At 47.0% G+C, this 27993-nt stretch overlaps 11 protein-coding genes across 11 annotated transcripts; 5 read left to right on the top strand and 6 right to left on the bottom strand.

Annotated features, from left to right (window-relative positions):
- Nucleotides 1-263: 263 nt before the first annotated feature.
- Nucleotides 264-3700, bottom strand: PHATR_43996 (predicted protein). The gene is made up of 2 exons (XM_002186065.1): nt 3606-3700; nt 264-3020 (listed from the first exon to the last, which is right to left on the bottom strand). The coding sequence occupies exons 1-2, from the start codon at nt 3659-3661 to the stop codon at nt 560-562; spliced, it is 2517 nt and encodes an 838-aa protein (XP_002186101.1). The 5' UTR covers nt 3662-3700; the 3' UTR covers nt 264-559.
- Nucleotides 3701-4574: 874 nt separating this feature from the next.
- On the top strand, nt 4575-6248 carry PDS-like1 (PDS-like 1, phytoene desaturase-like protein, phytoene dehydrogenase-like protein; the record flags this gene model as incomplete). Its single annotated transcript, XM_002186353.1, has 2 exons — nt 4575-4915; nt 4952-6248. 2 exons carry the CDS (start codon nt 4575-4577, stop codon nt 6246-6248), a joined length of 1638 nt encoding a protein of 545 aa, XP_002186389.1.
- A 164-nt stretch (nt 6249-6412) lies between these two features.
- Nucleotides 6413-6937, bottom strand: PHATR_33339 (predicted protein; the record flags this gene model as incomplete). Its single annotated transcript, XM_002186064.1, has 1 exon — nt 6413-6937. One exon carries the CDS (start codon nt 6935-6937, stop codon nt 6413-6415), a length of 525 nt encoding a protein of 174 aa, XP_002186100.1.
- A 382-nt stretch (nt 6938-7319) lies between these two features.
- On the top strand, nt 7320-10312 carry PHATR_43994 (predicted protein; the record flags this gene model as incomplete). Its single annotated transcript, XM_002186352.1, has 2 exons — nt 7320-8678; nt 8769-10312. The coding sequence occupies exons 1-2, from the start codon at nt 7394-7396 to the stop codon at nt 10310-10312; spliced, it is 2829 nt and encodes a 942-aa protein (XP_002186388.1). The 5' UTR covers nt 7320-7393.
- Nucleotides 10313-10379: 67 nt separating this feature from the next.
- Nucleotides 10380-11276, bottom strand: PHATR_10454 (predicted protein; the record flags this gene model as incomplete). Its single annotated transcript, XM_002186063.1, has 1 exon — nt 10380-11276. A coding segment is annotated over one exon (897 nt), but the record flags the coding sequence as incomplete, so codon positions are not given.
- Nucleotides 11277-14049: 2773 nt separating this feature from the next.
- Nucleotides 14050-15090, top strand: PHATR_3692 (predicted protein; the record flags this gene model as incomplete). Its single annotated transcript, XM_002186351.1, has 1 exon — nt 14050-15090. A coding segment is annotated over one exon (1041 nt), but the record flags the coding sequence as incomplete, so codon positions are not given.
- Nucleotides 15091-16412: 1322 nt separating this feature from the next.
- On the bottom strand, nt 16413-17753 carry PHATR_54175 (predicted protein). Its single transcript, XM_002186062.1, has one exon. The coding sequence runs from the start codon at nt 17680-17682 to the stop codon at nt 16420-16422; it is 1263 nt and encodes a 420-aa protein (XP_002186098.1). The 5' UTR covers nt 17683-17753; the 3' UTR covers nt 16413-16419.
- A 247-nt stretch (nt 17754-18000) lies between these two features.
- PHATR_43990 (predicted protein) lies at nt 18001-19061 on the bottom strand (the record flags this gene model as incomplete). The annotated part of the gene is made up of 1 exon (XM_002186061.1): nt 18001-19061. Exon 1 carries the CDS (start codon nt 18940-18942, stop codon nt 18001-18003), a length of 942 nt encoding a protein of 313 aa, XP_002186097.1. The 5' UTR covers nt 18943-19061.
- A 4826-nt stretch (nt 19062-23887) lies between these two features.
- On the bottom strand, nt 23888-24780 carry PHATR_25714 (predicted protein). The gene is made up of 2 exons (XM_002186060.1): nt 24460-24780; nt 23888-24380 (listed from the first exon to the last, which is right to left on the bottom strand). Exons 1-2 carry the CDS (start codon nt 24711-24713, stop codon nt 24017-24019), a joined length of 618 nt encoding a protein of 205 aa, XP_002186096.1. The 5' UTR covers nt 24714-24780; the 3' UTR covers nt 23888-24016.
- Nucleotides 24781-24975: 195 nt separating this feature from the next.
- PHATR_18585 (predicted protein) lies at nt 24976-25534 on the top strand. The gene has a single exon (XM_002186350.1). It carries the CDS (start codon nt 25030-25032, stop codon nt 25486-25488), a length of 459 nt encoding a protein of 152 aa, XP_002186386.1. The 5' UTR covers nt 24976-25029; the 3' UTR covers nt 25489-25534.
- Nucleotides 25535-26570: 1036 nt separating this feature from the next.
- Nucleotides 26571-27774, top strand: PHATR_43987 (predicted protein; the record flags this gene model as incomplete). Its single annotated transcript, XM_002186349.1, has 2 exons — nt 26571-26756; nt 26851-27774. 2 exons carry the CDS (start codon nt 26571-26573, stop codon nt 27772-27774), a joined length of 1110 nt encoding a protein of 369 aa, XP_002186385.1.
- Between the last annotated feature and the right edge of the window lie 219 nt (nt 27775-27993).

Here is a 27993-nt window from a genome sequence, read left to right as displayed (position 1 = left end):
TATAGGTGGTCCCTATACCCTTCATCGCTTAACACGACCAACCGCCTTCCTTGAGGAGTTGCTCATCTCAACGAGAGGCTCTACATCGTCCCTCAGGGGCTGGCGTGGTCGCTTTCACGACAGTCAAAGTGAACTCTGCTTATGAAAGACTATGCAATGGACGGCGCTCTGTCTGAGATCTATGAGCTAGCTGCAAAATTGTACATCACCCATTTCCAAATCGAATACTGTCATTGATAACGTAAAATCTAATATTTACCATTCAAAAGTAATAATCTCTACGTCTCTTTAATTTATAGAATATCTCGTCTGACAGTGAACACAAACGCCGAAGCCGCGCAGAATGCTGCAAATCGAATTGCATAGCTTAGACGGCACAGTAGCTGTGTGAAATGTAAACAAATAAGTGCAACATCGATGTGTCAAGAACCTCTCTGCGCCTCACAATATGCGCAGACGCTCATCGCCGAAAATCCATGTGGTATTGTAATTGATAGGGCAAACCACTTGTCTCGGCCTCGTTGTATAGGTATATCTTTCTCTATTCGCAATGGGCTTTTCAATACGATAAATCAGTACCAGAGGCTCCGTGAAACATGACGGAGTCCGCGAACTCGCTGACTGGAGCAATAATGGGTGTACCAAAGTCCATCTGAAAGTTTTGACTGGTGGGGACCATCATGGCGGGTGAGCTAGTCGACGTTGTTTTGTCAAGCTGCTGCATCCAGATACGCGTCTTGTACATGCTGAAGAGATCGCGTACTAGTTCCCGAAAATCGACACGACCTTCGGCCTCGAAAAAGAAGGTCAACTTATGTCGATCAAACTGGTACTCAGCGTCGACAACATGCATGGGCAGACCACGCTGTCGGACCTTTCCCCTGCAGATCTTGAGAAGCTCTTCTTCTTCATCACGCTTAATGGTTAGAAGGGAAACTTCATCATGTGTTGCTAGTCGAATGATGCACTTCAAGTCTGCAATGTTCGAAGATCCGATACTACTTGGAGCAGGGCCTACCCCAGAGGAGAACGATGACCGACTTGAAAAACTGTATCTCTCTGCTGGTACCATCCCGACCACAATCCCCAAATCTTCTCCCCGATCAGCTTCAACTTTAACGTATGTACCAATCTTTAGATCTCTACTAATTCTTGGCCCAAGAACAAAATTACGCTGGCTTCTTTTGAACTTCACATTGTACACAACCTTGGGCATTGCCATATTTATATTCATGGCTGATACATGTTGAGAGCCTTCCAGATACTGTTGGGGCATTTGATCTAGTGACATGGAATGGCTGTGCGTAGCAACACGAAGTGGGTTCGAGCTTCCTCGAAGGTAGTCTGCTGAGGAATCACCAAAATGGTCGGCTACCAGGGCAAGTTCACTATCTTCGTTGTTTTGGATAAGATGACGCGCGGAAATGTGTCCCCGCACTGGTACACCACCGGTGGAGACGGGAGAACCAAACATTCCGCTGTCGCTACCAATTCTATTGTGGGTAGCGTACTGCATCTGGTTTTGCCTAGGCGAAATAACGCTGGGACCAAAACCACGCATCTCTTCTGCATCTTTTTGCTGCGGTGTATTCGGATGTAACAAGAAATCAACTGATTCCCGGCGCTGCAAGGGCGGGTAACCGCCCACAGTTGGCCCGTATAGAGAGGCGGCAGGTAAGTTGGGCATGGAACCTCTATGCTTCTGTGGAGGGTATCGCACCCCTTCATACGAAGAAGACTGGACAGGATAATTAGTACTCGAGGATCGAGACGCCACTCCTGATTTGTAAATGTCCTCTCCATATTGGTTTGCTTGCTGGTAGTAGCGCGGATCAACTTGTAGACCGGGAGGAAGTTGAGAGCCATTGAGGTTGCCAACAACAGGTTGCGAAACTGAACGAATGTGACGCGGCTTCTGCAAATCTCCGAATGACGTAGAATGCTGACTTTGCGGCATACGCTGATGGCGAATATGAGCACCGAGCGTGGGAAAGGAAGCAAATTTTTGAGACACTGGCTGCGTATACGGTCCGCTATGTCGACCAGATAAATGACCGAAAGTGTCCGAGCTCGAGGCACGCCGTCTCGAGGGGTCGTATTCTATGGCCGACTGACGCAGTTCCGTCCGACCGATTGCTCCAAATCCAAGAGTATCGTGTGCGTCAAAACCAAAAGTATTCTGATTTCGAGATGTCTGATTCGACTGGCCCTGACTGCCTACGCTGCCATTGTCAGCACTAAGTTCACCTGAGTACAGTCCGATACTACCAACACTCCGATCACCCACGCTGCGGTCCCCGGCGACCTGGCCGATACTTCCAATACTTCGTTCTCCCACACTGCGATCCCCGCCATAGCTGGAGCTTCCTTCTCCATATGTAGAGTGTGAAAGCGGCGGTCGATCTCTCGAGGGATTGCGCGACTGAGTAGATGTACTTTGGTTGGCAACATTACCCCTCATAATCGGTGGCGACTGCGCCAAATGACCGGGGGATGAATACGCCCTCTCCCGAAGTGCTTCTAGCCCAAGAAGACCATCGTCCTCGTTCTCAGTACGATCAAAGCTTGCAATCATTTGTCCGTCGCGTCTATTGTGTGTATGCAGGAATGGCATTGCAGGAGCCTCGACTGTGTTGAACGGTGACGCCTTGTTTCCCAGACTATTCCAATCTGAATTCCCGTCAACTGAAGAATTGGGCGTGAGAGTTAGGGACGGAGAAGTAGTGGAGTTGTTTGTCTTATGCTCGGGTTTAGTCACTGGCGAAGAAGGAGTATCCCCCAGCCCCGCAGATCTGGCGTATCTTTTCGATTCACTAATCCTCTCGCTTCCAAGGGACGTTCGAACAGAACTTTGCGTTCCTTCCTGAGGATGCAACAAAATTCCTTCACGGACATCCAGCGGCGACCTCGAAAAATTCGTGGCCTTCAAGTCCGGCGCGTAGTCCGCGCCGAGGCCCGACATGAGATTCATTCCCATCATTCCCACTTCGAGACCGTTGGTGTTAGCGTCCTCTTCCGTACTATCAGACATGATTGAAAGGGAAATGTGGTGTGTGAGACGCAGGATTGGTCTTCAGGTGGAAAGAGGATGAGAAAAAGGCATGCATGCAGACGAACACGACCGGCTGTGCTCGAGAAAGACCATTACCCAGAAAAAACAACGAGACACTGTCGATGTCGAAGCGAAAAACAAGATGTGACGTTAACGATTAGGAGACTATCACACCTATTTACAGAAAGTTTGAAGTCCCACTGGCGTCGGGCACTTAGTGTTGCGACGAAGGAAAGAACGCCGGCACCTTGGGAATTGAGGAGAAACGATTGTGCTAACAAAAGAGCGCGGTGTACGATGGCAACACTGCTCTCGGCCAGCCACGGTCTACACAGCGATAGGACGTTCGCAAACGCCATGCTTTTCCCAGAGGCACGTATTGACCCAGAGTGGACTTCCCCCTATAAAGTTGATCGCAACAACGAATTTGAAATTGTACTGGCGAGACGTAGAATTCTACGGTGCCAGATCTCGTAACGCATACCGAAAGCCACTCGTGGATGGACCTTTCCAAACTTTGGCGAAGTCGTCTTGTTCACACTGCGTTGCTCACCTTGTTGAGTTAGAACTCCACTTCCCGGAGCCCGAACCAGGCATACTGGTCGCCATGGTCGAGATTCAGAATCGCGGTTCGTCGATAAACCGCCGTTGACCGCCAATCTGTGCCACGAAGTAGGCGGCCAAAAACTTTTGAGGCCGCCGGGTAGGGAGAGTTTGGGCCGTCTTTATTGAGGGACAATGCGATCTATTTAGCTTTGAAATTTTTGCTCGCTTGTCTTTTCGCGTGTTTTCCGTACCTTCTCGTCTCCTTTCACTTCGTCTTTCTTTAATTGTAGCAAATACAGCTAACTATGTTTTAGCGTCAAGACATTTACTTTGGTCTCTGGAAGAACACTCAATATTCGTTATTTAAAGGCTTCTTTCACGGTTTGCCAGTCCCCAGATCATGCTTCCAGATCGACGGCGTCCAGGGAATTTGTCTCAACAGTGACGCGATGAAACTGTTCATATGTGGAACCCGTGGACCTTGACTTTCACGACAGGTGTTGTGGTGAGGTCTTCCGCCTCCACAAACGATCGTGTTCAACACGTCATCAATCTACAGGCACGGAAACGACCGATTCTGACGGCGAACATTTTCTGACTATGAGCAAAGCTTACGACGCTCGTACAGTTAGTTCGTTCAGTGGAAACAGACGCCGATACCGATTGAACCAAGTGAAAGGGTGTGAGCTTGTAAAGCTTACAGTCATCGGAAAAGTTACTTTTCTTTTTAGAAAGTTGCCTGTCTTGATATCTTATCGAAATGAAAATTCAGGACAGAGGCTGTTATGCCGTCGTCTTTGCTCTTCTATCTGCTGTGTCGGTGCAATCGTTTATGCCGCTAGACAAACGACTTCGATCCTCTCGACAAACTTCTGTTTGGATGAGCTCAAGCAGCGAGAACGTTATTAATGTAACGTCCGCAAAAAGCGATGACGAGCCTTCCAAATCGGCAGCTCTGGATTGGGCCCGGCAACAAATGAAGGAATATAGCCTATCGGAGCGAAAGAAGTTTGTCATCGTGGGAGCAGGATGGGGAGGATGGGGAGCGGCGAAAGCTCTTTGCGAAGGCGGGGTCGATGCAGAGATCATAATGATCGACGCGCTACCGGATCCGACGGGTAGAACACCGTACCTTTCTTCAACCGGGAAACCTGTAGAAGCCGGCACTCGAGGATTCTGGAAGGACTATCCGAATATAAATGCACTTTGCAAGGAATTGGGGCTGAATGAAAACGAAATATTCACTGATTACACTAATTCTTCCTTCTACTCTCCTGACGGCTTGGAGGCGACCGCTCCTGTTTTCTCCAACGCCAAGTTTCCCGAGTTCGACCAGATTCCCTTTCTGTCGAGCCTTTCCGGTCAGAAAATTCCTCCCCTACCCTCTCCTTTAGGGCAGGTTCTTGCCACATTTCCCTTGTTTGAACGTATCCCGTTAATAGACCGTGCTTCAATGGTCGGCCTTCTGGTTGCTACGATTGACTGTCTAGGAGGCGACGAAAGCGTCCAAGCACAGTACGATCGTATGACTGCCCATGAGTTGTTCATCAAGTTTCAACTCACTCCGCGATTGGTCGAAGACTTTATCAAACCCACACTTTTGGTCGGTCTTTTTAAACCACCAGAAGAGCTCAGTGCTTTGGTGGTGATGGAGCTCTTGTACTACTATGCACTAGCGCATGTGGACAGCTTTGATGTTCGATGGATCAAGAATGGAACAGTTAGTGACTCGTTGGTTGCGCCTTTGGCTACCAAATTGGAAACCGAGTTTAACTTGACTGTCCTTGGGGGCTGTCGCGTCGGAAAGATTTCGGTAGAAGAGTCTATAGACAAGAAACATCGGGTCTCAAGTCTCGAGTATAGCGTGAACGGAAAGACTGAAAAAATTGAGAATATTGACGGTGCTATCTTGGCTCTTTCCTGTAATGGAATGAACTCAGTCGTCAGTAGCAGTCCTGATCTTGCCCGTTTCCCAGTCTTTTCTCAGGCTGCGTCGTGCAAGGGAATTGATGTCATTTCTTGCCGTCTTTGGCTCGACAAGACCGTCCCAACACGGACACCCGCCAATGTACTTTCCCGATTCGAGGAACTTCGCGGTGCTGGTGGAACTTTTTTTATGCTCGACCAACTCCAGTCCGATAATGTCAGGGAGCTCTGGGGTGGTGACGAGCCGCAAGGATCTGTTGTGGCTTGCGATTTTTACAATGCCGGTGCGATCCTCAGCATGAGTAACGAGGACATTATCAAGATACTTATCCAAGACTTGTTGCCAGCGGCTGTGACCGAGTTTGGGGATGCAAAGGTTGTCGACTCTTGGATAGGCCGCTACCCCGGAACAGTATCTTGGTTTGCCCCCGGAACGTTCGATAAACGACCTCCGTTGCAAGGCGCTGGTAAAGCACTTCAAAATCTCAAGTGCGCTGGGGACTGGGTGCGTATGGGCGACCGCGAGCACGGCGCGAAGGGGCTTTGTCAGGAGAGGGCATATGTGTCGGGTTTAGAAGCCGCAAACGCCTTATTGCAGGACGTCGCAACAGTGAGCAAAGCCCACAACGTGATTCCAGTCCGTGAGGATGAAGCCCAGTTCAAAGCGGGTGTAGCCCTCAACAATCAAGTCATGACGATCTTCCCACGGTTTTGGGTGCGCTAGTCTTTATTTACATTGGCTAACTGTAAAGATGAAAATTTAATGCTATATAGTAAATTACGATACAGGACGCCTTTCGCTTGTCGATTGTATTTCATATCGATGACCCAAGAGCGTCCGTCGTAAATGAGAGCATACACGCATGTTTCCACGATTTTTGGCAAGCTTCATAAACACCATGGTACAAAATGCAGTCCAAACAGTAAACCCAAGAACTCTACACCCAAAACCAGTGGTGCCAAAAATCCCCAAACCGGCCATGTAGCTCGTATCAAAAGCAGACCAGTTACGACTCCAACAAAGGTCATAGTGGGAACGACCCTTGGGCAGTACACTTCCCATGCCGACGAATCCGTCAGTCCTTTTATCTTTGGTAAATAAACTGTCAGATAAAGCAACAGTACAGTATTGATTCCGAAAGACAGAGCCGCCACTTGAAGCAACGGTCGGTTTGCGCGTTCATCCGCTAGCAAAACATGGAAAAACCTCGTCCATTTGGCAACAAGCCATGCTACAAGCACCCACGCTAAGGCGATCGCTTTGTCAGCCATTCGGTCGGCTGGACTGCGGCTCAAATAGGCCCGGTTGTCGCCATCAGCCGGGCTAGGATTCGTGCCGGCTTCTCCCATATCGGAAGACGCGGTGGATGCTGCATCAGATGCCGTAGGGACTCTGCGGTAGTTGGATGACATGCTAACGATTTGAGAAGCGGTGAAACGTTTGTTTCTGCTGTAATCCTCTCGATAAATACCAGAGGTGGCTTTGCGTGCCACTTACAGTTAATACATGCAGAGACTTCACAGTTGCATTAGGTATCGATAAGTTCCGTTTTGCTTGAGTTCGTTATGCTTGCATCTAGCTACTCTACGTTACGTGTTAAGAGTGTGCCGGGGAGGCTTCTTACTACCAAAGTTGGTTCGATGTGCTCTGATGCGGTTATATCGCTTCTTTTTGTTATGCTAGCAAATTTCGACGTTTGCACCGGCGGCGTTTGGTGCACACGTGAACAGCCTTGGACTTTGCGGATCCAATGGAGGAGGCAAATATCGAAAACGAGACCATGCGTTCGTATTGACAGCAAACACTCCGGTACCACCGATCCTTGTTTCTGTGACCATTTTGAAAGCATCAGCACATATTTTTTCACGATGCCGATGGATATTCGTCAATTTTTCAAAGGCGGAGGATCCAGCAAAAAAAACACCGTAAAGCCGGTATCCAATTTGATGGATCAGGTCAAACTGGTGAACTCTGGCTCCAAAAAGCGCAAAGAATCCCCCGTACACGAGGAAGAATCCACAAATACTTTTCTTGAATCCACTGGAAATGTTCCTATTCAGGAACGAGAGAAAGAGCCATCAGGTCGTAGGAGATCGCCCCGTAAGCTGTCGAAAAATAGTCCGGCAAACGTAGTGCGAGCCGAGATTGGATTTGTCGACGGAACGAAAGAAAAGCCGATCGCTAGTCCCAACAAAGCTCTGGATATGAGTTTATCGAAAAAATCTTCCAAATTAGCAACGTCACCCCAAAAAAAACCGTCGGGAGTTGTCAGCATTGCCAACTCTCTTCCCCCGACCGCCGCTATCGGGAATCGCAATGTCCCTTCCGATTTCAGCCCCTCGCCGCAGACCCGCAAATCTCCACCCACGAGTACTGTGAGCAACACGAAACGCCTAAAGCGTGATCCGCCTCTGGAGCCCAAGCTAACACAATCATCGTTCAATGTCGACAAGGCTGCTCCAGAATGTTTGAGAGGCTGCACGTTTGTCTTTTCCGGTGTCTTACCGAACCTCAGTCGCGAGGACGGCCAGGAAATGGTCAAAACACTTGGCGGACGGATCACTGGAGCTGTATCAAGTTTGACAAATTATCTTGTTGTTGGCGAAGAGTTGGAAGATGGACGTGTCTACACAGAGGGCAGCAAGTACAAACGTGCGGTCCAAGAAGGTACGCACATTGTTCAGGGCGAGGAGGCCTTTTACGGGTTGCTACAGCAGTACAATGACAAGGAAATCGCAGCAGGAAATGCTTTATTGAACACAGCTCCCAAACTGAGCCAATCGGAAGCACCTCTTGCTGCGAATCCGTATGCCAAGAAGGCGCCAAATAATCCTTACGCCAAACCTGCCCTTTCAAATCCTTACGTTAAGGCAAAACCATACACTTCTGGCAAGCCTTCGCCTGCAGAAATTAGCTCACCAGTCGACATCAAAGCAGATCGCTCTTCCGGTGCTAACCTTCTTTGGGTGGACAAGTACAAACCGACTCGCTCGGGGGAAATTTTGGGAAATGCCGAGTCGGTGAAGAAGCTTGGCCTTTGGCTGTCATCTTGGGAACAGAAGTTTAACAACTCCAAAGCTGTTGGAAAAGGTGTTGCTAATCCAAACGATCGCTTCAAGGCCGCACTTTTGTCTGGGCCACCTGGCATTGGTAGTAAGTACAGATTCTTCCTGTGTTTGTTTTCTCTCGCTTTCGGATACGTTTCTGACACTCAACCCATCATATATTCAGAAACGACTACAGCAACTATTGTTGCAAAAGAATCAGGTCGCGATGTGATTGAATTCAATGCTTCCGACGTGCGATCCAAGAAAGCGATCAAAGACGACATGGGTGATATCACTGGTTCATACACACTCGAGTTTGGCAAACCCGCCATCAATGAAAAGCGCCAAAGTAGTCGGATTAAGCGTTGTATAATTATGGACGAAGTTGATGGCATGGGTGCTGGGGATCGCAGTGGGATGTCAGAACTTATTCAAATGATTAAAAAGAGCCGAGTTCCGATTATCTGCATTTGTAACGATCGGCAGTCCCAAAAGATGAAAAGCCTGCTTCCCTACTGTATGGATCTTAGGTACCGGCGACCGACAAAATCTGTAATCGCGAATCGCGCTGTAAGAATTGCGGCACAAGAAGGATTTACCGTCGAACAAAACGCAGCTGAAGCGATTGCTGAGTCATGCGGAAACGACGTTCGGCAGGTTTTGAATTGCATGCAAATGTGGGCCAGTGACAGCAGTAGTGAATCGCGCATGACTTACAAGGATTTGAAACAACGCGAGAGCTCCATTAACAAAGACGAGATCCTCCGCGTCAGTCTTTTCGATGCAGCGCGAAATATTTTGGAAGGTCGTCGAGGGCTACAAGGAGCTGATGCATCGACCGAGCGACAGCACTTTTTCAGAAGAAACGATGCCTTCTTCGTAGACTACAACTTTGTTGGTCTGTTGGTACAGCAGAACTACATCAAAGTGATGCAAGGTCAGTTCAATGATGCAAAACGTTCAAATGACCAGTCCAATATTTTAGGTGTTTTGGAGCGAATGAGCCAGGCCTCGGATGCCATGTCCGATTTTGCTGAGGCCGAGAACGGACTGAGGGGAGGCCAGAACTGGAGCCTTTTGCCCTTTTGTGCAATGCTAGCGGTAAAAACTGGCTTCCATGCTGGTGGTCCCAATGGGGGCGGTCTTCCTGGCTTCCCAGACTTTACTTCTTGGCTTGGACGAAATTCTAGCAAAGGCAAGAAAGCTCGTCTGTTACACGAACTACAGCATCACATGAATTATAAGATTAGTGGTGGAGCTCAAGAAATGCGTTTATCCTACCTACCAGTTTTACGTGACCGGTTCTTGTCGCTCCTACTGGGCAGAGAAGAAGGACTCACTGAAAAAGCCATTGACCTCATGGATGAATATGGCCTGGACCGAGACGACGTCTTCGAAAAGCTTGATGAGTTTCGAATGGATCACAAGGCGGACACCTTCGCTAAGCTGGATAGCAAGAAAAAGGCCGCCTTCACAAGGTTTTATAATCAAGGTACTCATAGAAGCCAAGCACTAGTGGCTGAACAAGGCGGTAGCAAGACGGTTAAGCGTGGTGCTAACGCGGTTGCGGAGGAAACGATTGATCCAGATGCCATCGACGATGATGTCGCAAAGGCTGAAGAAAATGAAGGTGATGATGCGGACGAGGACATGGAAAAGATTAAAGCCATGTTCAAAAAGAAAGGGCGAAACACGACGCAGAAAGCTGCTACCAAGGGTAAAGCCAAGAAAAAGAAATAGACTGGTCATCCAAATAAAAAAATCTTCGCTAACATTCTTCACGATGCAAAGAGAGGCGGCCTTTATACTAGTTCTTGAGGTAGGTCTTTACCCATCGTTCCAGATCGGCAGATTCAAACTGCAAATGGTCCCCCTCGAACGATTCGAAATAATTCTTTCCCAATTCATTTGCAGTTCGGAGGCCAAACAAGTCCTCTTTGTACCAGGTCGTTTCGTTTATGGATAAGATCACATGAAAAGGATCTTTCGAATCCGGCTGCCCCCATTGCTCTCCTTCTTTGGGCCACACCAATCCATCTTCGGTGGCCAACACCCACACGAAAGCGGAGGTCTTACCCCAGTTCGTTTTCAGAGTTTCGTTCACTAGTCCCGCTTCGTTATTCCAAGCAGCGAGCTGTCCGTACTTTTGGTAGAGCGGAAAGGCAGTTGGCCGTGGATCGCGCCAGTAGTTGGCTTGAAAGGAATGCTCTTGTGCAAATTCAGTGTAGGCACTCCGCGAGGCCTGTTCCATGAGTAAATCGCACATTCCACCCAGTCGCACAGCACCCATGGCAGTTTCACTAGGACGACAATACGGCACAGCACCGATCCCTGCGTTCACCCCATTGATGGATATAAATGTGTCAACGGTAGGCGTGTTATGTTTGGCAATGTAGCCCCGAATGACGTTGTTGCCCTGCGAAAACCCAATGGCGTGAAAGCCATCGCTCAGTCGTGGGTCCGCCCTAACACCTTCCGCAAAGACTTCCACCGAAGCATCCATGCTCAGAAAGTAACCGTTCTTGGTATCTTCTGCTTGAGTCGCACCGGTCGGAACGCATACGCTATACACATTCGATCTGTCCGGACCAAAGTCCTCACTGAGCCATTCGGAGGCCAGCTGCGCAACGTGTTGCATGCCAGAATTAAAGCACGAATCTCCCATCCCATGGGCAAAGACCACCGGCAATTGCTTGTTTTCAGAGCCAACCTTACCTCCTTGAATACGGCGCTTCGTGGTTGATATGTCGAGAGAGGCACTACGGGAATTTCTTACTTGCACCAGGTGCGACTGTTCTTCTGCCCAGGCGTGAGCGTGTCGGGCAAACCCTTCCAAATCGTGTTCAGCCCATTCTAGCATACGACACAGAACAGGGTGATCCTGCCAGTGCTGATCCTGGTGGCATGTGGAGGCGTATGCTTTGTCAAAGACGGCAAGGGTCGACAGGATATGAAGAATTTTCCATAGAGTCGATCGAATCTTCATTGTCATGGTGCCAGTCGAGAAAGTTTTTGTTCGTTTTTATGCATAGAATGTTTGTTCTGGATTTTTCCTTTGAGCTTGGTAGACTCTCTATCTCTAAAAGGCTCTAGCTCTATTAGAGTAGAGACGTAGGTAGTCTGTCCCATTGGCACGGGAATCAGGAATGTCCTAGGAGGAACTAATGATTCCCGCAATATTCGTGATACAAATGTTTTTTTCCGGTAATTCCGTCCGATGTGGTGGGGAGTCCCAAAACTGGGCTCACTGTCGACACCCCGTTTTTAGGAATGGGGGACATGACAAACGAAAGGAATTGTACATCCGCGTCCTTGTGGTAGGGTACTATTCCGACGGCTATGGAATAGAGAACGTACCCAAACGCATCGGACGGCATATTAATTGAGCGCAAAGTCCTGACTCGTTTCCAAACAGCGTTTTTACTCGTCCGGCTAGCTAGCACGACGCAGAATGGTGGCCTCGTACGCCGCCGCAGCAGCCGGGGTCCGACCCACCCAAGGTTCTACTTTAAATCCGATGGCGCCGCCTCCTTTTTGGTCGTCGAGCCAACATCAGCAACACCGCGTACGTCAACTTATGGACCCACCGCCGACGTCGATGACGCTGATGGCCGCGGTACAGTTGTTGCAAGGCTCCTCCGCAGGTTCCGTCTTTTTGATGGAGATTGCCTACGTGCAAAACTGGTTTGTATGGGCGTTGCACCAGCCCGTTCCGTCTTTTGAAAAATCTCGTGCGAGTGAAGCCTTGCGTCTCGCCGCGTTGGAACTGGGATTGATTCCTCCCGCACCTACTATGGAATACCACGACCCGGGACCGATTGATTCTACAGCATTATCAGTGGAAGGACATCCCCTCTTGCTCAGTCCACTCGCCGAAGTCAGGCGTCCCAACGGAGCGCCAGCTTACTTCGGTGAACGCAAAGTTAGCAAGTATGACACTGCAGAGAGTGAGGAGTTTTACGGATATCACTAATTCGGGATCGAACTATTCGTTGACTATGGACCCGGTGGGCTGTCTCGCTGTTCCGGAGGTCTTTTACGAAACCTTGCGAGCTACGCATGGCGTCATTTGCGATGATGGCTACTCTGTTTCCTTTCAACCACTCGAATCAGAGCGGTTGCTACTACACCACAACATTTTCCGTCAAACGCAGGAAAGCACAACGCGACCCATTGAATTCCGACGTAAAATTATACATCGACCAGTCCACGTCGACACTTCCAAAACACCCACCTCTCTCATGGACAAGCTTTTAAGAGAGGAGCAACAGGTTCATGAACCAAAAATGGAAGCTGCCGTAGAGGTCCATCCCGTCAAGTTACTTTACCGTGCCGAAGACGAAAGTTCTTCGACCGCACCGGTACAGGGCTTTGTCCTCGTTTCGCGTGACACCGTTATCGCGGACGCACTGGCTGCACTTCTACGAGCGGTAGCTCCGGACAAGACCACCGAATGTGTCCGCGTATGGAGTAGACGAGATTATCCCGTCCGCAATGAATCAACAAAGAAGAAGACTGCAACCGCTTTAGGGGATGGTTTTGAATTATTTGATTATGCAACACTTGTCTCGACCAGATCCTCCCGCACAGACAATCACCAATTGTCACGTATGACGGTAGCTGAATGGGTTAAGCGACACCATACGGATGGAAGTATCCAGAATGTTGATCTGCTGATAGAAACGCGACGATCTGTGAATGCGCCTTGGCCACGGGCAGGTCTGGAATTGTCAGAACGCCTACAAGTTGGTGACTATGTCGACGCCCAAGATGTCGCAGGCAACTGGTACGAAGCCGTGGTGCGTGAAGTAAAGGCCGACACGGTAACAGTGCATTACATCGGATGGTCATCCCGGTGGGATGCTCGCCTAAGACGACGTCGACAGACCAAAGACTTGGAAGGAGTCAATCAAAAGGTCGAGGTGCCAACCCCGCTATGGTCAAACACTCGTCGATGGCGGGAGCACATTTGTGTAGGTGATATTATTGAGGTCCGAGATTCGAGTAGTTTGGTGCACAGGCCGAAGTGGTACAAGGGGGAAGTGAAAAAAGTCGGTCGCTTCAATGATCCCGTTCGTGACACAACAGGAGGTGCAAGTCTGGAGCAGTACGCTGTGACCGGCGCTCCGAATGAACACGAACCATTAGTTTTATTCCATCGCATACAACAAGTGCTCGTGGAAGTCGAGCAAGAGCGAACGGAAAAACTTAACGTACCTTTGGCTACGTCCCCTGGCGAAGGCGATTTGGCGGCCGGTGGATTAAATCCGCAGCCCCCTTTTCTCCGCTGGGTTAACCTGTTTGGAGAGGAGATCTGTGAACTGGGAACCCATCTCAAAACCGAAGATGCTAGGGCACCTTTCGTTGTCACTTATGATTATGATACCAATCGGAAGCCAGTAGAGGTTCTAAAATCGTTGCACCCAAGTTTGGGTGCAGGCTTCATTCGGGAGTCTCTTCGTGGTGTCCCGCCAGCGCCTGGATCGGTTGGTTTACATAATCTTGGTAACTCGTGCTTTCTCAACGCAACCATACAATGTCTGAACCACATTGAACCACTAACGCAGTACTTTTTGCAAGGAAAATACTTGGATGAACTAAACCGAAATAACCCTCTGGGTAGTGGCGGTAACGTCGCCATGTCGTACGCATCGCTTTTGAAAAAGATGTGGGGTGGAGAATATTCTACATTGGTTCCACGGCTCTTGAAGCAAACCGTCGCGTCGTTTGCTCCTCAGTTTGACAACTGCTATCAGCATGACAGTCAAGAATTCGGTCAGTTCCTAATGGATGGCTTGCACGAGGATCTGAATCGTGTGCAAACGAAGCCTTATGTGGAAGAGTTAGAGGGGCTTGGGATGCCAGACGACCAAGCAGCAATCGAGTCTTGGCGCAAGCACCTACTTCGGCACGACAGTATCATAGTGGACCATTGTCAGGGCATGCACCGAAGCCATTTGACTTGCCCAAGGTGTGGTCGCGAGTCAATAAAATTTGACATTTTTTCATCTATTTCGGTTCCTTTGGCGTGTACCAAACAGAAATCAGCGATACAATTGCAAGATTGTCTCGAAAAATTTATGGAAGGCGAACAACTTGACGAAAGGAATGCGTGGTACTGTCCAAAGTGTAGACAACATGTGTGTGCTTTGAAGATGATTGCTCTCTGGACCATACCAGATATTCTCATTATTCATTTGAAACGCTTCACGTTTGACACTTGCATGGCTTCTGGACATATGCTCCGCTCAAAAGTGGACGACAAAGTCGAATTTCCCATCGAAGGTCTTGATCTGACAAAATACATACTTGGACCCGTTGATCCAGATGCACCGCCTGTATATCGCCTTTTCGGGGTGTCAGAACATACGGGACCGACCGCCAACTCTGGCCATTACACCGCCACTGTGCGAAATTCTATTGACGGTCAGTGGTATAGGTGTAATGATTCTCATGTGGGCCGAACGTCAGGTGAAGCGTCAATAACGGGTGGTGCGTACGTCTTATTCTACCAGCGATCGAAGGGTATATCAAAATGGGGCGGTATGAGTCGTGCCATGGCTGAGCGTAAACTTGACCCATTTAGTCGTCTTGAAAAGGACAAGGAAGGTTTTACGAAGGTCAAAATGAAGAAGAAAAAGTCGAAGTAAAAAGAATTGGACCAGCTGGTGTTTGTAACCAGGCGTTGTCACTTCGATGGCCACCAATAAAGTATAGGATATAATCTAGGAGGGTGCATCACAAAGACTGGTGATGTCTGTAGAATCGCAATAACTGTAAAGTGGTGGCAGGAAGACGCACAGGTTTCGTTTCGGTCCAAGCGCAGAACTTGTATTCGGTTGCCGAGCAGGAAGCCGAAGAATGCGTGTCGGTTGGAAATGGAGCGGCGCGAGTATAAATCAGTGACCTGGAAAGATATCTAACACGATGACGCCCATAGTCAAAACGGAATTTTCATAAGGCAATCCGAGGGTGTTGCCTCAAAAAATATATATGGACGGGTTTTTTTCAAAATCTTTGATTCCTTGTCTTCGCATTGATCAGTGGGAGTAAGAGGACGAAAGATGGTGTGCAGGACATCATAAGTTCATTTTCAGCCTAAGCAGCTTTTATAGGTTTTCAATATGTCGAGGACCAAGAACTCCAGTGATGGTTCAATCGACGGCAAGAAATCGTTCCTTCAGCATCGCGCCCGGTCGGATATAACACGTTAACACGACGGCGACAAGAGGAAGATAAGGAAAACCGGGCTTCTGACGGAGTGAACTTTACACGACGTTGAACCACAGACGCGCTTGAGCACTAAATTACCGGAACAAGTCATTGCCTCTCCACGTGTTTCGACGCTCCGTCAACGTACCGTACCCCTTATCAAATATAGCCGAAAGCGCCTCAAATTCAAACGAAATTTTCACATCGGCACGAGGATCGAAGGATGCATAGGGCGCGTCTAATTCGACGGCTTCATTTTGAGTGTTAACATAAAAAGAATGTTCCATTTGTGTGATTACCGGTGCTCTTTTCTTGCTTTGCCGAAAAGGCAGTCAACAAATACATTTCAAAGTAATTGTCTCAAACACATTTACAATTTATACTTAAATTCTGTGTTGTATTTTGTTAACGGCCGGATGCCCGAGTGGTCTAAGGGGGTACGTTCAGGTCGTACTATTTTCGAATGCGAGGGTTCAAATCCCTCTCCGGTCAGATAACTTTTTCATCGTGAAGGTCTCAGCGGTATGAACCCTCTCAGGGGTTTAGATCAAAGCTTAACGTAAGTAATTTGATCTGGCCTACCCCGCAAATTACTTTTTCTTGCTTAAGTTTACTAGCGTGCTACGACAATACTTTTAGGGCATGTTATATACCTGGAGCAAACTAGAGTAGCGAATTGACTGCCGCTGCCAATAAAGTTCATGTAAGGCCGAAGTCGCAGCATAATCTTTTAAAAAATGCTCGTCATCTGGAACTTTCAAAACCCAACAAGACTGGATCTTTTTCCCGACTTGCTTCAAAATTTCCAGCAGACGCTGCGATGAAACATCTTTGTATCCAACAAATACTCGGTCAAGTTTGGTACGGTATATAGATCCGTGGCTATGCAAGAGATACAAAATAAATGTCCTTGCTCTTTGCAGAGGCTCATCCAAGTTCAGCAACTTAGAGTTCAAGCAAAATATTCCACGAACCATCACTGCGCATACTGACAAGGCGTGGAGGAGAGCCTCGTCAGCTATTTGCGATGAAAATTGGGCTCGTAAAATTGAATATGGGATCGGCCAGCCTCTTGTCATTAGGACTGTCAATTTGGAGACAACCGTCTTGATATCTTTACCTTCAAGATGAGCATATAATTGCCCAGCCTGAGGAGGCATGTAATCAAGGCTATTGACATACGAAATGTCCGGGTCTAACAAAGATGCTTGCTGTTCAGACGGCAGCAACGCGAACGTTCCGAGATCCGCGCATACAACGTCGTTTAACAAGGTCCTTTGCAATTCCGTATCAGGAAGACTTACCTCTAGTTGTTGCCATTCTTCGCCTTCCTCACTTGCTTTCTTGAATGCGTAGCTTGACTTTCGGGCTATGGCAGCACGCTCCGACTCTTTCCGCTGAAAAACAACTGGCTTCTTTTCCATCGTCTTGTCATCGTCAACGTCGTCGTCCTCTTCGATGTTTAGCTCAGCGTGTGGGTCGTCCATTGCATCCACGTGCTGGAACGTGGGTCTCATTTGACTCGCGTGCGTCAGTGGTACCAAATGCAGAGAAGTCTTGCCGAGTGGGTCGTCTTGTAGCTTTCCCATGCAGACATGTGTCTGAACAGGAACGGTTTGGCTGCGATACGTACGATGTTGCATGTGGAACAATCCGGAACGCTCAATTGACATGGGCAATGGTTGGTCCAGCTCAAGAATGCCATGTCGATGCTTAATACGGGCGGCTGAAGGATGTGTCACTGGCGTATGCTGCAAGGGGTATTGGAGGAGATGAAATAGGTTGGTCAACGCGGGCGAAAGGAAGACATCTATCTCACGAACAACTTGATCGTCGTCATCATGCTCTGTGCTTTGCACGACGCCAAGCTGCTCCTCATTTTTTATTCTGACTGACATGATCAAAAAGCAAAGGATCGGAAAGCAGCATGTGTTGGTGTGGATCGCAGGATTGAGAGATCTCTCGTTTCTGGGTCGTTTTCCAATTTCCAGCGCTTGCCGCTGTACACACTTCGCTCATCGTGAAATCGGCTCACGACATCTGCTCCAGAGTCATTCGTTTCCGTTTAAGCTCAACAGGGTAGGGGTAGAGGAGATATAGGTAGGTAGAGTGGCCATAACACAAAAAGTCTCCCTCAGTCAGGCTGCAATTCCTAAAATTCTATTCAATGACAAGTGGCTCATCCTTCATCTACTCTAGAGTTATGCTTTTAGCAGCTAGACGTTTACGGATATTTTGACAACAATAATTGGGGAGAGTGGCGGACCAATAGGACCAGCATCCGTTCGTGCGCATGCCAAAATGTGGCTCTTGGGATGCCATGCAATCTCTTCTGCACCTCCCGCCCTCGGGCGAGTACCTAGATTGACACTTCCTACTTCACTTCCGTCCCTGGCATCTGCTAGATCAATCCCATCTTCCTCACTGCTTGTTGCTAGGATCCTGCTGTCATGAGAGAATCCTACACTTCGAATAAATTTGACTCTACGAGTAATGGAATGAGTGCAGCACATTGTGTCCAAATTCCAGATCCCAACCATCGCATCTGCCCCTCCTGTTGCTAAGCGTAGGCTGTCTAATGACACGTGCATTGCATAAATTGGTCCCGAGTGGGCCGGATAGGAAGAGGAAAACAAAGTGTGGTTGTTTGCAGTCTTCAGCGACAAAATTCGAAGCTCCCCTATACCTTCGCCCTCTCGAGTCCAGCCAGCAATCAAAAAGTTCCCGCACGGGGAGAAGTGATAAGATTCGGTTGTATTGGGGGCGACTTCAATGGAAAGTAATGGTGATGCAGAGCTTCCAGCAGCCGAGCCTGACGCATGGGAGAAAGCTCCGCCGAGTTTGCGGGTATCATAAATAAGAATTGATCCCTCTCGTTCAGCAACAGCAAGTAGCGACGAAGTTCTGTTCCATTCCACAGCTACAGGACCACTTCCTTTCTGAAGGTCTATTCGTCCAGTTGGTCGTTGAGTAGCTTGTCGAACGTCCCAAAGTCGCACCGTTTGGTCGGCCGCAGCAGTGCAAAGATGATTAGGCTCAGATGGGTGAAAACGAACTTTTGTCACAGGACCCGCATGACCGGAAACGACTAAAACTTCACGAGCAGAGCCGGAGGCTTCAATTGTCCAAAGCCTTGCCATGCGATCAGATGAAGCCATCGCCAGGTAGGACCCGCTGCTATTCCATGATACTGAGCGAGAGCTAATCCGATTAGACCCGCACTCTATCAAGATACTGCTAGTTAATCTCAAGGGGCTCTGTTCATTGCGAATCAGCATGTCGGCGACGATAATTATACGAAGATGAGCGATGAATTCAAGGATTCATGACAGATTTCATTTTTCGTTCTCGCAATAGCGAACACCGGAAATGAAAAATAGGAAGCAATGAAAACGTGACAATTTTGACACGGAATTCCGGATTCTAAATGGAAGGCACAGCAACATCGGAAATCAAATTAGCATATCAGCAGAATAGATATAAAACACTTAACAGTAAGTTACATTTGTATCATAAAAACAACAAGCAGTCACATCCATTTTTACTATGATAGATAGTCTGCTCATTCACTGTCACATCAAGTCGTTCCCAAACGTGTCAAGATTGGTACGCACTGTCAAGTGTGACATATCCGGAGAAAGTGACAAAATCAGGTTCAAAAGAAACAAAGACAAATGGCAAAACTGGAAAGGGAAGAAAATTGCAATGCAACATTGCTTCCACCAAGCGCTATTCATACAGGAAAGCCTTGCATTTTTGGAACAGACAAAGGCAGGGACTGCAAGCAAGACTGCGCGGAAGATGTTCTTGAGAAACATCCAGGCATATGGCCATCTGACACTGTGCTGCAAAAAGACCACACATGCATATGTCAAAAATGTGGTGACAGAATAAGTTACGTAGTACAACCAATGTACGTACGAAAGACAGGAATAACGCGATGTCGACAATACCTGGTAAACAAAAGTGGGCGTTATTACGAACGACCTGCGATACACCTAAGCGGACTTAGGGACTGTAAAACTCAGCTCACTTACGATGCTCCCCACGGGTTAGACAGCGGATACGAGGACCTATGCTAATGCAATATTTGGATCAATGAATTTCTAAAACAATGAGAGGAAGATTATACTATCGCTATTTCATGAGAATTGGCCTGTTCATCCAGGTGCACGACCTCTTTACCATGTACCATATAATCTTACTCTCACATAGAGTAATACCTTCCCTAAGTATAAATCCCACACAGAATCACTTGTTGAGTAACAAAGCTTGCCTGTCACTCTCCTCGTTAATTTGTGGGACTGTGCCCTAGTTCCCACTCTTGGGTTCAACTCCTGCAGGTTCCAATACATGACGACCCCAATTGTACCGCGTATACATTGGGTCATACAATAAGGTCGACATAAAGGAAACAATCCTGACACAATCCACACCTTGACTCACACTCTCGCAGAGGTTGTTAGGTGTCTTCTGTCCCGAGGACATGTCACCTTGGTGTATTTGGTGACAGCCGTGTATAACACCGTGGAGAATAGTGAAACGGACCACAATGGCGCTTGGCAGATTGTGGGGCCAAATGGAAAGTGAATAGATTAGCTCTATAGTGTAGAGTTTATAAATCTTAACAACAATTGTGTGAAACCATTTTTGTTAGTTTGTATCTCTTTGTTAGAAGCCAGACAAGTCTTGATCACCTTGTGCTGCCTTCAGAAGCCAGGAGATACTTGACATTGACAGGTATCATGCAAGGAACTTATAGTTCCGAAAGTATATATACATGTGAAAGAAAGGTTGCATATTGAGATTATGGCAGCTGTGGAAGATCAAAGATTTGATGGCATTTTGTGGGATTGTTCACTGGACTGAACAACAGATTGACTAGTTTGTAGAAGGTAATCACCCACTCCTTGTTTTATGAGTTCATTAATCCAAATTGCATTCTACGCATAGGTCCTTGTATCTGCTGTCTAACCCATGAGGAGCATTGTCAATGAGTTGAGTTTTACAGTCCCTAAGTCTCTTAAGTGTATTGCAGGTTGTTTGTCTCAACGCCACCTTTGTTTGCCACTCACTGTCCTAACAGCAATCTGTCCTATGGTTGTGCTTTGGTAGTACTCCGTAACAGCCATGGTGCTATCCAACAACCTTGTGAGTGCTGGGGAAACCAAGACCCTGGCAGAACGCTTTTTCAGAAAGTCAGATGCAAAACTTCTGGATCATGTCCAGATTCTTGAGAGGATTGCCTATGTCAGCATTTGAGACTCATTTTGTTACGGTTTACACCATCGCGACATGTCCGTGCGAGGTAAAAGATACCAACAGGAACGTGGGTGGTGATCATGTTGGGGATGGCAATGGAACCGTTGAATTTGTGTCGGCCTTATTGTACGACACGATGTATTCGCGGGATGTCTATGGGAATCCTTTGGAAGAGGATACAGGAAAGGATTATACGAATGAATGATAGGATCCAGTCCCACGAATTATGAGGGAGTAATCAAGGAGGAATGAATACTCGCTACAAGATTCTGTGTGGGATTTATATTTAGAAGAAGAAGACTCGTACATGTGAGTAAGATTATCTGGAACATGGTAACGGCAGTCCAGTGAATTGGACCTCCCTAGCCTGATGGACTAGTAGTAGAATAATCTTCCTCTCATTGTTTTAGAAAGTCATTGATCCAAATATTGCATTAGCATAGGTCCTCGTATCCGCTGTCTAACCCGTGGGGAGCGTCGTACGCGAGTTGAGTTTTACAGTCCCTAGGCTCGCTTAGGTGTATCGCAGGTCGTTCGTAATAACGCCCAACCTTCGTTTACCAGACCTTGTCGACACAGCGTTTTCCTGTCCTACGTACGTACATTGGTTGTACTACGTAACACATTTAAGCAAAAATTGACACCAAAAGCGAAGAATTGCATGCTTATGGGCTACCCTAAGCACCGCTCAAAAGACACATACCACTTTCTGAACATCATTAGTCACTATCAGGCTCCAATTGTTTTGATTGGTAGGTTTTTCTGATTGTGAGACTAAAATATAGATTCCAAAATGAAGCCTTTTGTATTGGAAACAGAATGTACAAACATAGGGACCCTGTAGCCAATGTACTGGCTATCAAACCATTGACATAGTTTTTGTCAAGACAATTGGATCACCTAAGTGATTGCCAAACCATTGAGTTTGGATGGTGTTGCCAGTATCTGTTGACAACTTTTATCTAGGGAAACCATCTGGGAAACAAATGAGTGTGTTGATAAATACAGAATCATCAGAAAGTACCATGGATCAGAAGAATTTGGTAAATTGGTGCAAACTGTTAGTGCACAAATACAGCAGTCCCAATGCTGTATGTGTTCTATATATTATCCCTCAAGACACAAGTGTGGTTGGTGTCATTAGTATCTAGTTTAACCCTTTCAAGGGAAAGTAAAGACATGCAATCCTACAGACAATGTATGGATCTGCAACTTTGGTATGTTTCTCCTTGGAATTTGATCTCCTTGTACAGAGTCTCACAATCTTCTGAAAAGGGACTACTGACACAGCCATCTCTTATACTCTTAACAAGTAACTATTGTCACCCCTGTACAATTGCAAAACAAAGGTGGTACTTGTAGGTCTTACTCATTGGTCTGTTGAGATTCCTTTAATGATGGATCATTTGTGAGATCAAATCCTTACCATTGTCCCGCTTTACTTAGGAAATGACAATTGTCCTATCCTACATATCTAGTTGTTACAGAGTCCATGGTTCCCTAACAAACAACAAGGACTCACTCTAAGTAATTGTTTATATAAGGAAGTGTCTGCGCCTCCTTGCTTGACAATTCTAGATGTGAGAATTGTTGTTCTCACAGAAACACTGATTGAGCTGGAGATTCTTTGAGACTTAAATCAAGCAATGTCAAGCTTTTATTCCCACAGTTCTTTCTCAACAACTTCCTTGGTTCTCTTTGTATTGGTGAAATCCAACATTTTAGGATACAGCAATCTGGGCCAGTCAGACAATTTTAAGTTGAGAAAATATGCTAAAGGGGATGAGGAAAGGTGAAAAACTCCCAAAAGGGGACAGAACATGTTTGCTCTAACTGTAAGTAGCTTCATTTTAGCACCAATATTTTGTTAAATATTCAACCTATTTGAACCAAATGCCAAAGATTTGTTATGGATGCCAACCGTTGCCAAAAACTGGCCAGCAAGGTATCACTGTTAACGCCACTCCCTCCTTTCATTGAAATATACAGTCCAAACACCATAAACTGAGCATGAGGATAGTTGTCAGAGATATCTTTCCTTCCTTCAAAGCTCTCCAAGCTGCATGGTTCAGCCATAATCACATGCTCAGCAAAAAGGTACAGAACTTTGGAAAACCAACCAAAACGGTGTTTCAGTGCCAACTGCTTTTTAGCACCTTTTGAATTGGAAAAACCTAAAATTGGTTTGTCAGTGTCATATCTACGCAAGACCTGTGAAAGGACACAATGATTGCGTACCTGAAGAATGTAAAATCTACTCTTTCCATGGTATTCACACTTGCAACAACAATGAAAGCACATGACAGTGCTATTTCAAGAGCTCAATCTTTGACTCTGTTTCTCCAAGTCTTGAAGGTCATGTTCCAAGTTGGAAAAAAAGCAGCAGTGGTGGCCAGCAAGTCAGGGACATGGCTCAACAATCATGTGGATTGAATTTGAAAATACTCAACATTCAGTGTAGTGGCAGCAAAGTCTCAGGATAGGGTGGAGGCCCATATTTTTTCCTGACATCTTATTTCCAGCATTTAGGAAGGGCTGATCCAGATGGCACCTTCTTGTTCCAGGTATACTCATATTCAGCCTTGTTAGTACCATGATGAGTTCCTCCTAATGAATGTACAGATGCATTGTTTGCTATTGTAAGCAATGGATTCGTTCATAGCCAGTGAAAATTGCACCACACAATCGGTATGCAACAAATTCTAGATTGCTGTTGGAAAACAACCACATGAGAGGAAGAGAGCAGCAAGGAAAACAGGCCAGGCTAATCAAGGAATGATATTGCAAATGCACAAGATATGCATATGAACAAAGTATGTGACTATGTTCAAGAAAGCTCATCACAAAGAAGCAGATAAAAATAATTTAAACTATGCCCAATAGGAAAAGCATAGATATTTTCATAAAGAAGCAACCTAGTAGACAGAGAGTACCCGGAGCATTGGATAGTTTGTCTTGGGAGCCGGCAGCTTAACGGTAACGCTTGAGGCGCATTGTGTTGCGACGGAGCCAGGCAGCACGGTATGATCCTCCTTTGATGCCATTGGCGCGGTGTCCCTTCTTGCGGAGACCACGACCCTTGCGTCCAGCCGAAGTGAGACCACGCATTTCGCGGTGCTTGTGTACGGGATTGACAATCCAGTTAGCCCTGGGATCATTACGGATTTTGGGGTGATTCGGATCGACGAGAATGACTTCGTAGTACTTCATGGTTGCGTCTTGATTCACCCAATAAGAATTCAAAACGCGCAAGTTGGCATAACGGCGTCCAACCTTTTCTTCGGCCACATTCTGCAAGTTACGCTCAAACTTCAGCTGGTTAATACCCTGGTGCCTAAGAGACAGAAACGAGATGGAGAATGTCAGGAATACTGATTGAAAGCAAAGCAATGAATGGGCCAATGTCTACCTACTTGGGCTTTCCGAACACCATACCGCGATGATTTTGGCGCTTGCGGCCTCCACGCCGGACACCGGCACGGACAATCACGTATCCCTGCTTGGCCTTGTAGCCAAGCCGATGGGCCTTCTCGGTTCGGGCGGGACGGTTGCACGTCAAAATGTTGGGGCGTTGGCGGTATTCCCAAGCACGAACTCGCAGCAAAAATCGGAGGGCATCGGACTGCTTGTGGCGCCACAGCTCTTCCATGTACTTGTACGCTCCCATGGTGATTTGTCTTCTTTACCTCAACCGAATGCGAGTCTTGCAGTGCAGGACTAGTCGAAGAAAGATGTGGTGAGTTTTGCTTGTTGAGGGGGGGGGACAGGGACGAATGTAAGCAACTGGTGCGGTTTTCCAGTGCTGAATGTAAACGTGTAGATTTTCTACGTGGCTTCAGTAAAACTATTTACCGCCCTACTAAAATTTGCAGTCGTCGATTTTTACCCGTGAAGACGATACACACGGTATGAACTGAACAATTTCTGCCCATCAGCTCCCTCGCTGCGACTCCCCTATACTTGATTAGAAATTGTTTTAAACCATGGTTCATGTTCCGGATCAACTCGTTTGGGAGCTTATCAAGAAGCAATCTTGCTTTCTCAAGAAGAAGAATGGAAACACAAAGCGTAGTGGATCTATTTCGTTCAGTGTTGAAAAGGGCAACTTGAAGTCTCTGAACCTTTTGAAGTACAACGGATTGGCGAACAGTAAGACCATCGATGTTGTCTGTACTAGTGAGAACCGAGCACAACTCGTCACAAAGAGTGCGTCCAAGGCCGACAATTCTCCGTCCAAGACTTTTGCTACCAACAATATCAACAAGGACTTTCGTCGGGCGGAGAACGTTATCTTGAAACAAACAACGGATGTCTACTACCGACGTGACCTTAAGGCCGCTGCCCTCGGAAAGTACACCAAGGTGTATCAGGCGAACCGACGTGCCAAGGGAATATCTAAGCCAGTTCCATGCAAGAAAGGACGGGGTACCTTGTCGGATTAAATTCGCTGAACCATCTCTCTAGAAATATTCTTGATCGTTTATTGCGACTTTCTTGTCCGTGTTTTAGCACCATGTGGATGTTCTGTAAGTTTCTGTTAAGCGCTTTGGCTTCAAGTTCACAATACTGTAGCCTTGCAGTAAAAGCACGGCACAAAAAAGTTAGATCTCTGCAGCAGCAGCGTAGACAACGTAGACTTTAAGAAAAACCTGATAGTTCCTTTGCCATGGCTCTCCTTGCCATGATAAGCAGATGCAGCATAGCATCAACCCCAGAAGTCTCTATTCTGTGGTTAGCAGTACAGTAACGAGTTATCTCAAGCACTCAATGCCACACTCATTGGACTGGATCCCCTTTGGCGAGACATTATATGTATTAATTGGGGCTGGTTTCTGATATCTGTACACTATCGTGAGGGGATTGCGGACAAAACTGAACTTGATCGGCCAAAAAGACGACACTGGCAGGACTCGAACCTACGCGGGATGAACCCAATCGATTTCTAGTCGATCGCCTTAACCGCTCGGCCACAGTGTCACTTCCTACCAATCAAAGAAATAGTTAATTAATAAATACACAGTATTTGAAAAATATCTGAATTTTCAATTTATTTTTGGCGGGAAGAGTGACAAAACTTTTCCTATGCGTTTTTGAAAAGGGCTTATGTGAAGAAGGGTTTTGCTTGGAATCTTGAACTGTTTTTGAATACTCTTGTAAGCTTTAACTGTAAATGCGAGCGTTAATTCAATACGATAGATTTCGTACATGAAAATTTCACAACGTCGACGTCGGCCTAAGCCCGGCAGCAAGCTTGGCTGTAAATCTAAATTAGTGTGATGTGAATGGTGTTCCGTCAGTTATATTTCGACGACATTTACAGAAGTAGCATTCACTAACAAGCGCTCTGTCAGCCTCATTCACTGTTAGTCTCATCTTAGAATTGATTCAGTTGTACGATACACAAGAACTAGAAACGACTTTGCTGTTCGCTTCGAATATGTTGCCAACTGTCAAAGAGTAATAAGTCCGGCGTCTTTTTTAGGAAAGGTTTCACCGGTGAAGCTCAGTTTTCCTCTGACTCACCATGAAGCAGAAGGAAGAGTGTCACTGGACCACCGATGCAGGCGATATGATTTCAAGTGACCAATGGCGTCGATATGGCGAGGCAAAACGTAGAGATCTCGTCGCCAACGATGAAGCAGAAGGAGGGACATCCTTCCATTTGCATAAAAAATGTCGTATTCTACGATACTTTCAACTGGCTGAACGGGTGCGTACATGCAATCCGAGCTGCCTAAGGCCTTGGTCTTTTTTCTGAGAAATACCGCTGATCGCTCTTATCTTGTTCCCCGAACGCTTAACAGGTGATGGCTCAGTTTCGGGACATGTGTGAAGATTCTGAATCTGATTTAGAAGATACCTACGTGATGGGACATCGTCTCGTGGCTTTTCTAGGGAAAGCTCTGCCAAAACATCCCGAATTTGCCTTTCAAGCCGTCCGTCCGTTACGACTCCGGGCTCACCAGGAGTTGACATGGATTCAAGGTCGCATAGAAGAGCTAGCCCTCAAAATCGATGAAGAAGAACTGAACAAATTCATTTGTGATGATTTCGTCCCCGATGGTGACTCCTCGGTGTCGTCTGAAGAAACTGATACTGCAGGACAGTGGGAAAGATTTGGGTCGGTCTTTGACCCGTTCGATCTATCTTCAGACGAAAGCATGCCACACGGTACCGACACAGATACTTCCAGTTTTTCGCAAAGTCTAGATGTCAACCCTCCTACTCAGGATTTCAGACCGGAATCTGACCGCGACATTTTGATTAATGACGCTAGGCAGGAGAGTCTTTTTCTCCCTTTCGGGGAAGACGAGTCAATATCCATTGGTCAGATGTATTCGGACAGTGACGAAGATGGTTATGCTGCGCCTACGTCCAATTGTCTTAATAATCGGATCCTGGATACCAGCTTTTTGGAAACAATTGCCCGTGAAGATGTTCGTTATGAAAGTGATTCCGAGGCAACCGACAGTTGGGCGCAAGATGGTGACAGCGGAGTCTCAGGGGCAAGCTCGGGGACTGCCGAAACGTGTGACCCCGCTCGAATTGCTTATCGGGAGCTCTTGAAGCGTATCCCAAAATCTCTTCTTCACGGAGACGCCCCTCCGCCCATTCCGGTTAACGTTCCAACTGGAGGAGCTCCAAGAATGAATCTCACAACCGACTGGGGGTCGTTTGACTTTGCGTCTGTTCGTCAAGCACGACATGTGGGGTCTGTATCCCTGTAAATGCGATGTGCTTTTATATATGGTCTTGTATACTAGATAGAGATGAGATTGAAACGTTTTGATTTCACGTTTATTAGAAAGAGGATAACAATAGACAGATCTAGAATGGAAAGCTAAAACTAACGAAACTTGCTGGACGAGGTTTTTGCATTGGAACGATGTGCGGTCAGTTTGTTTACTGGCTATATCTCGGTATCCCAACTTTTCACGTTAGTAGGC

The sequence above is a fragment of the Phaeodactylum tricornutum genome, chromosome 3, assembly GCF_000150955.2.
Source record: "Phaeodactylum tricornutum CCAP 1055/1 chromosome 3, complete sequence".
Lineage (NCBI taxonomy): Eukaryota > Bacillariophyta > Bacillariophyceae > Surirellales > Neidiaceae > Phaeodactylum > Phaeodactylum tricornutum.
This window is presented reverse-complemented; position numbering and strand designations above follow the sequence as displayed.

Excerpts from the sequence above, each read along its gene's own strand:
- PHATR_43996 (XM_002186065.1), bottom strand. The coding sequence starts at position 3,661 with ATGGCGACCAGTATGCCTGGTTCGGGCTCCGGGAAGTGGAGTTCTAAC. Across the intron at positions 3,021-3,605 it reads TGGAGTTCTAACTCAACAAG|TACGGAAGAGGACGCTAACA; the intron begins GTGAGCAACGCA and ends CATGTCTGATAG.
- PHATR_18585 (XM_002186350.1), top strand. The coding sequence starts at position 25,030 with ATGGTTCATGTTCCGGATCAACTCGTTTGGGAGCTTATCAAGAAGCAA.
- PHATR_54175 (XM_002186062.1), bottom strand. The coding sequence starts at position 17,682 with ATGTCAGTCAGAATAAAAAATGAGGAGCAGCTTGGCGTCGTGCAAAGC.
- PHATR_25714 (XM_002186060.1), bottom strand. The coding sequence starts at position 24,713 with ATGGGAGCGTACAAGTACATGGAAGAGCTGTGGCGCCACAAGCAGTCC. Across the intron at positions 24,381-24,459 it reads ATGGTGTTCGGAAAGCCCAA|GCACCAGGGTATTAACCAGC; the intron begins GTAGGTAGACAT and ends TCTGTCTCTTAG.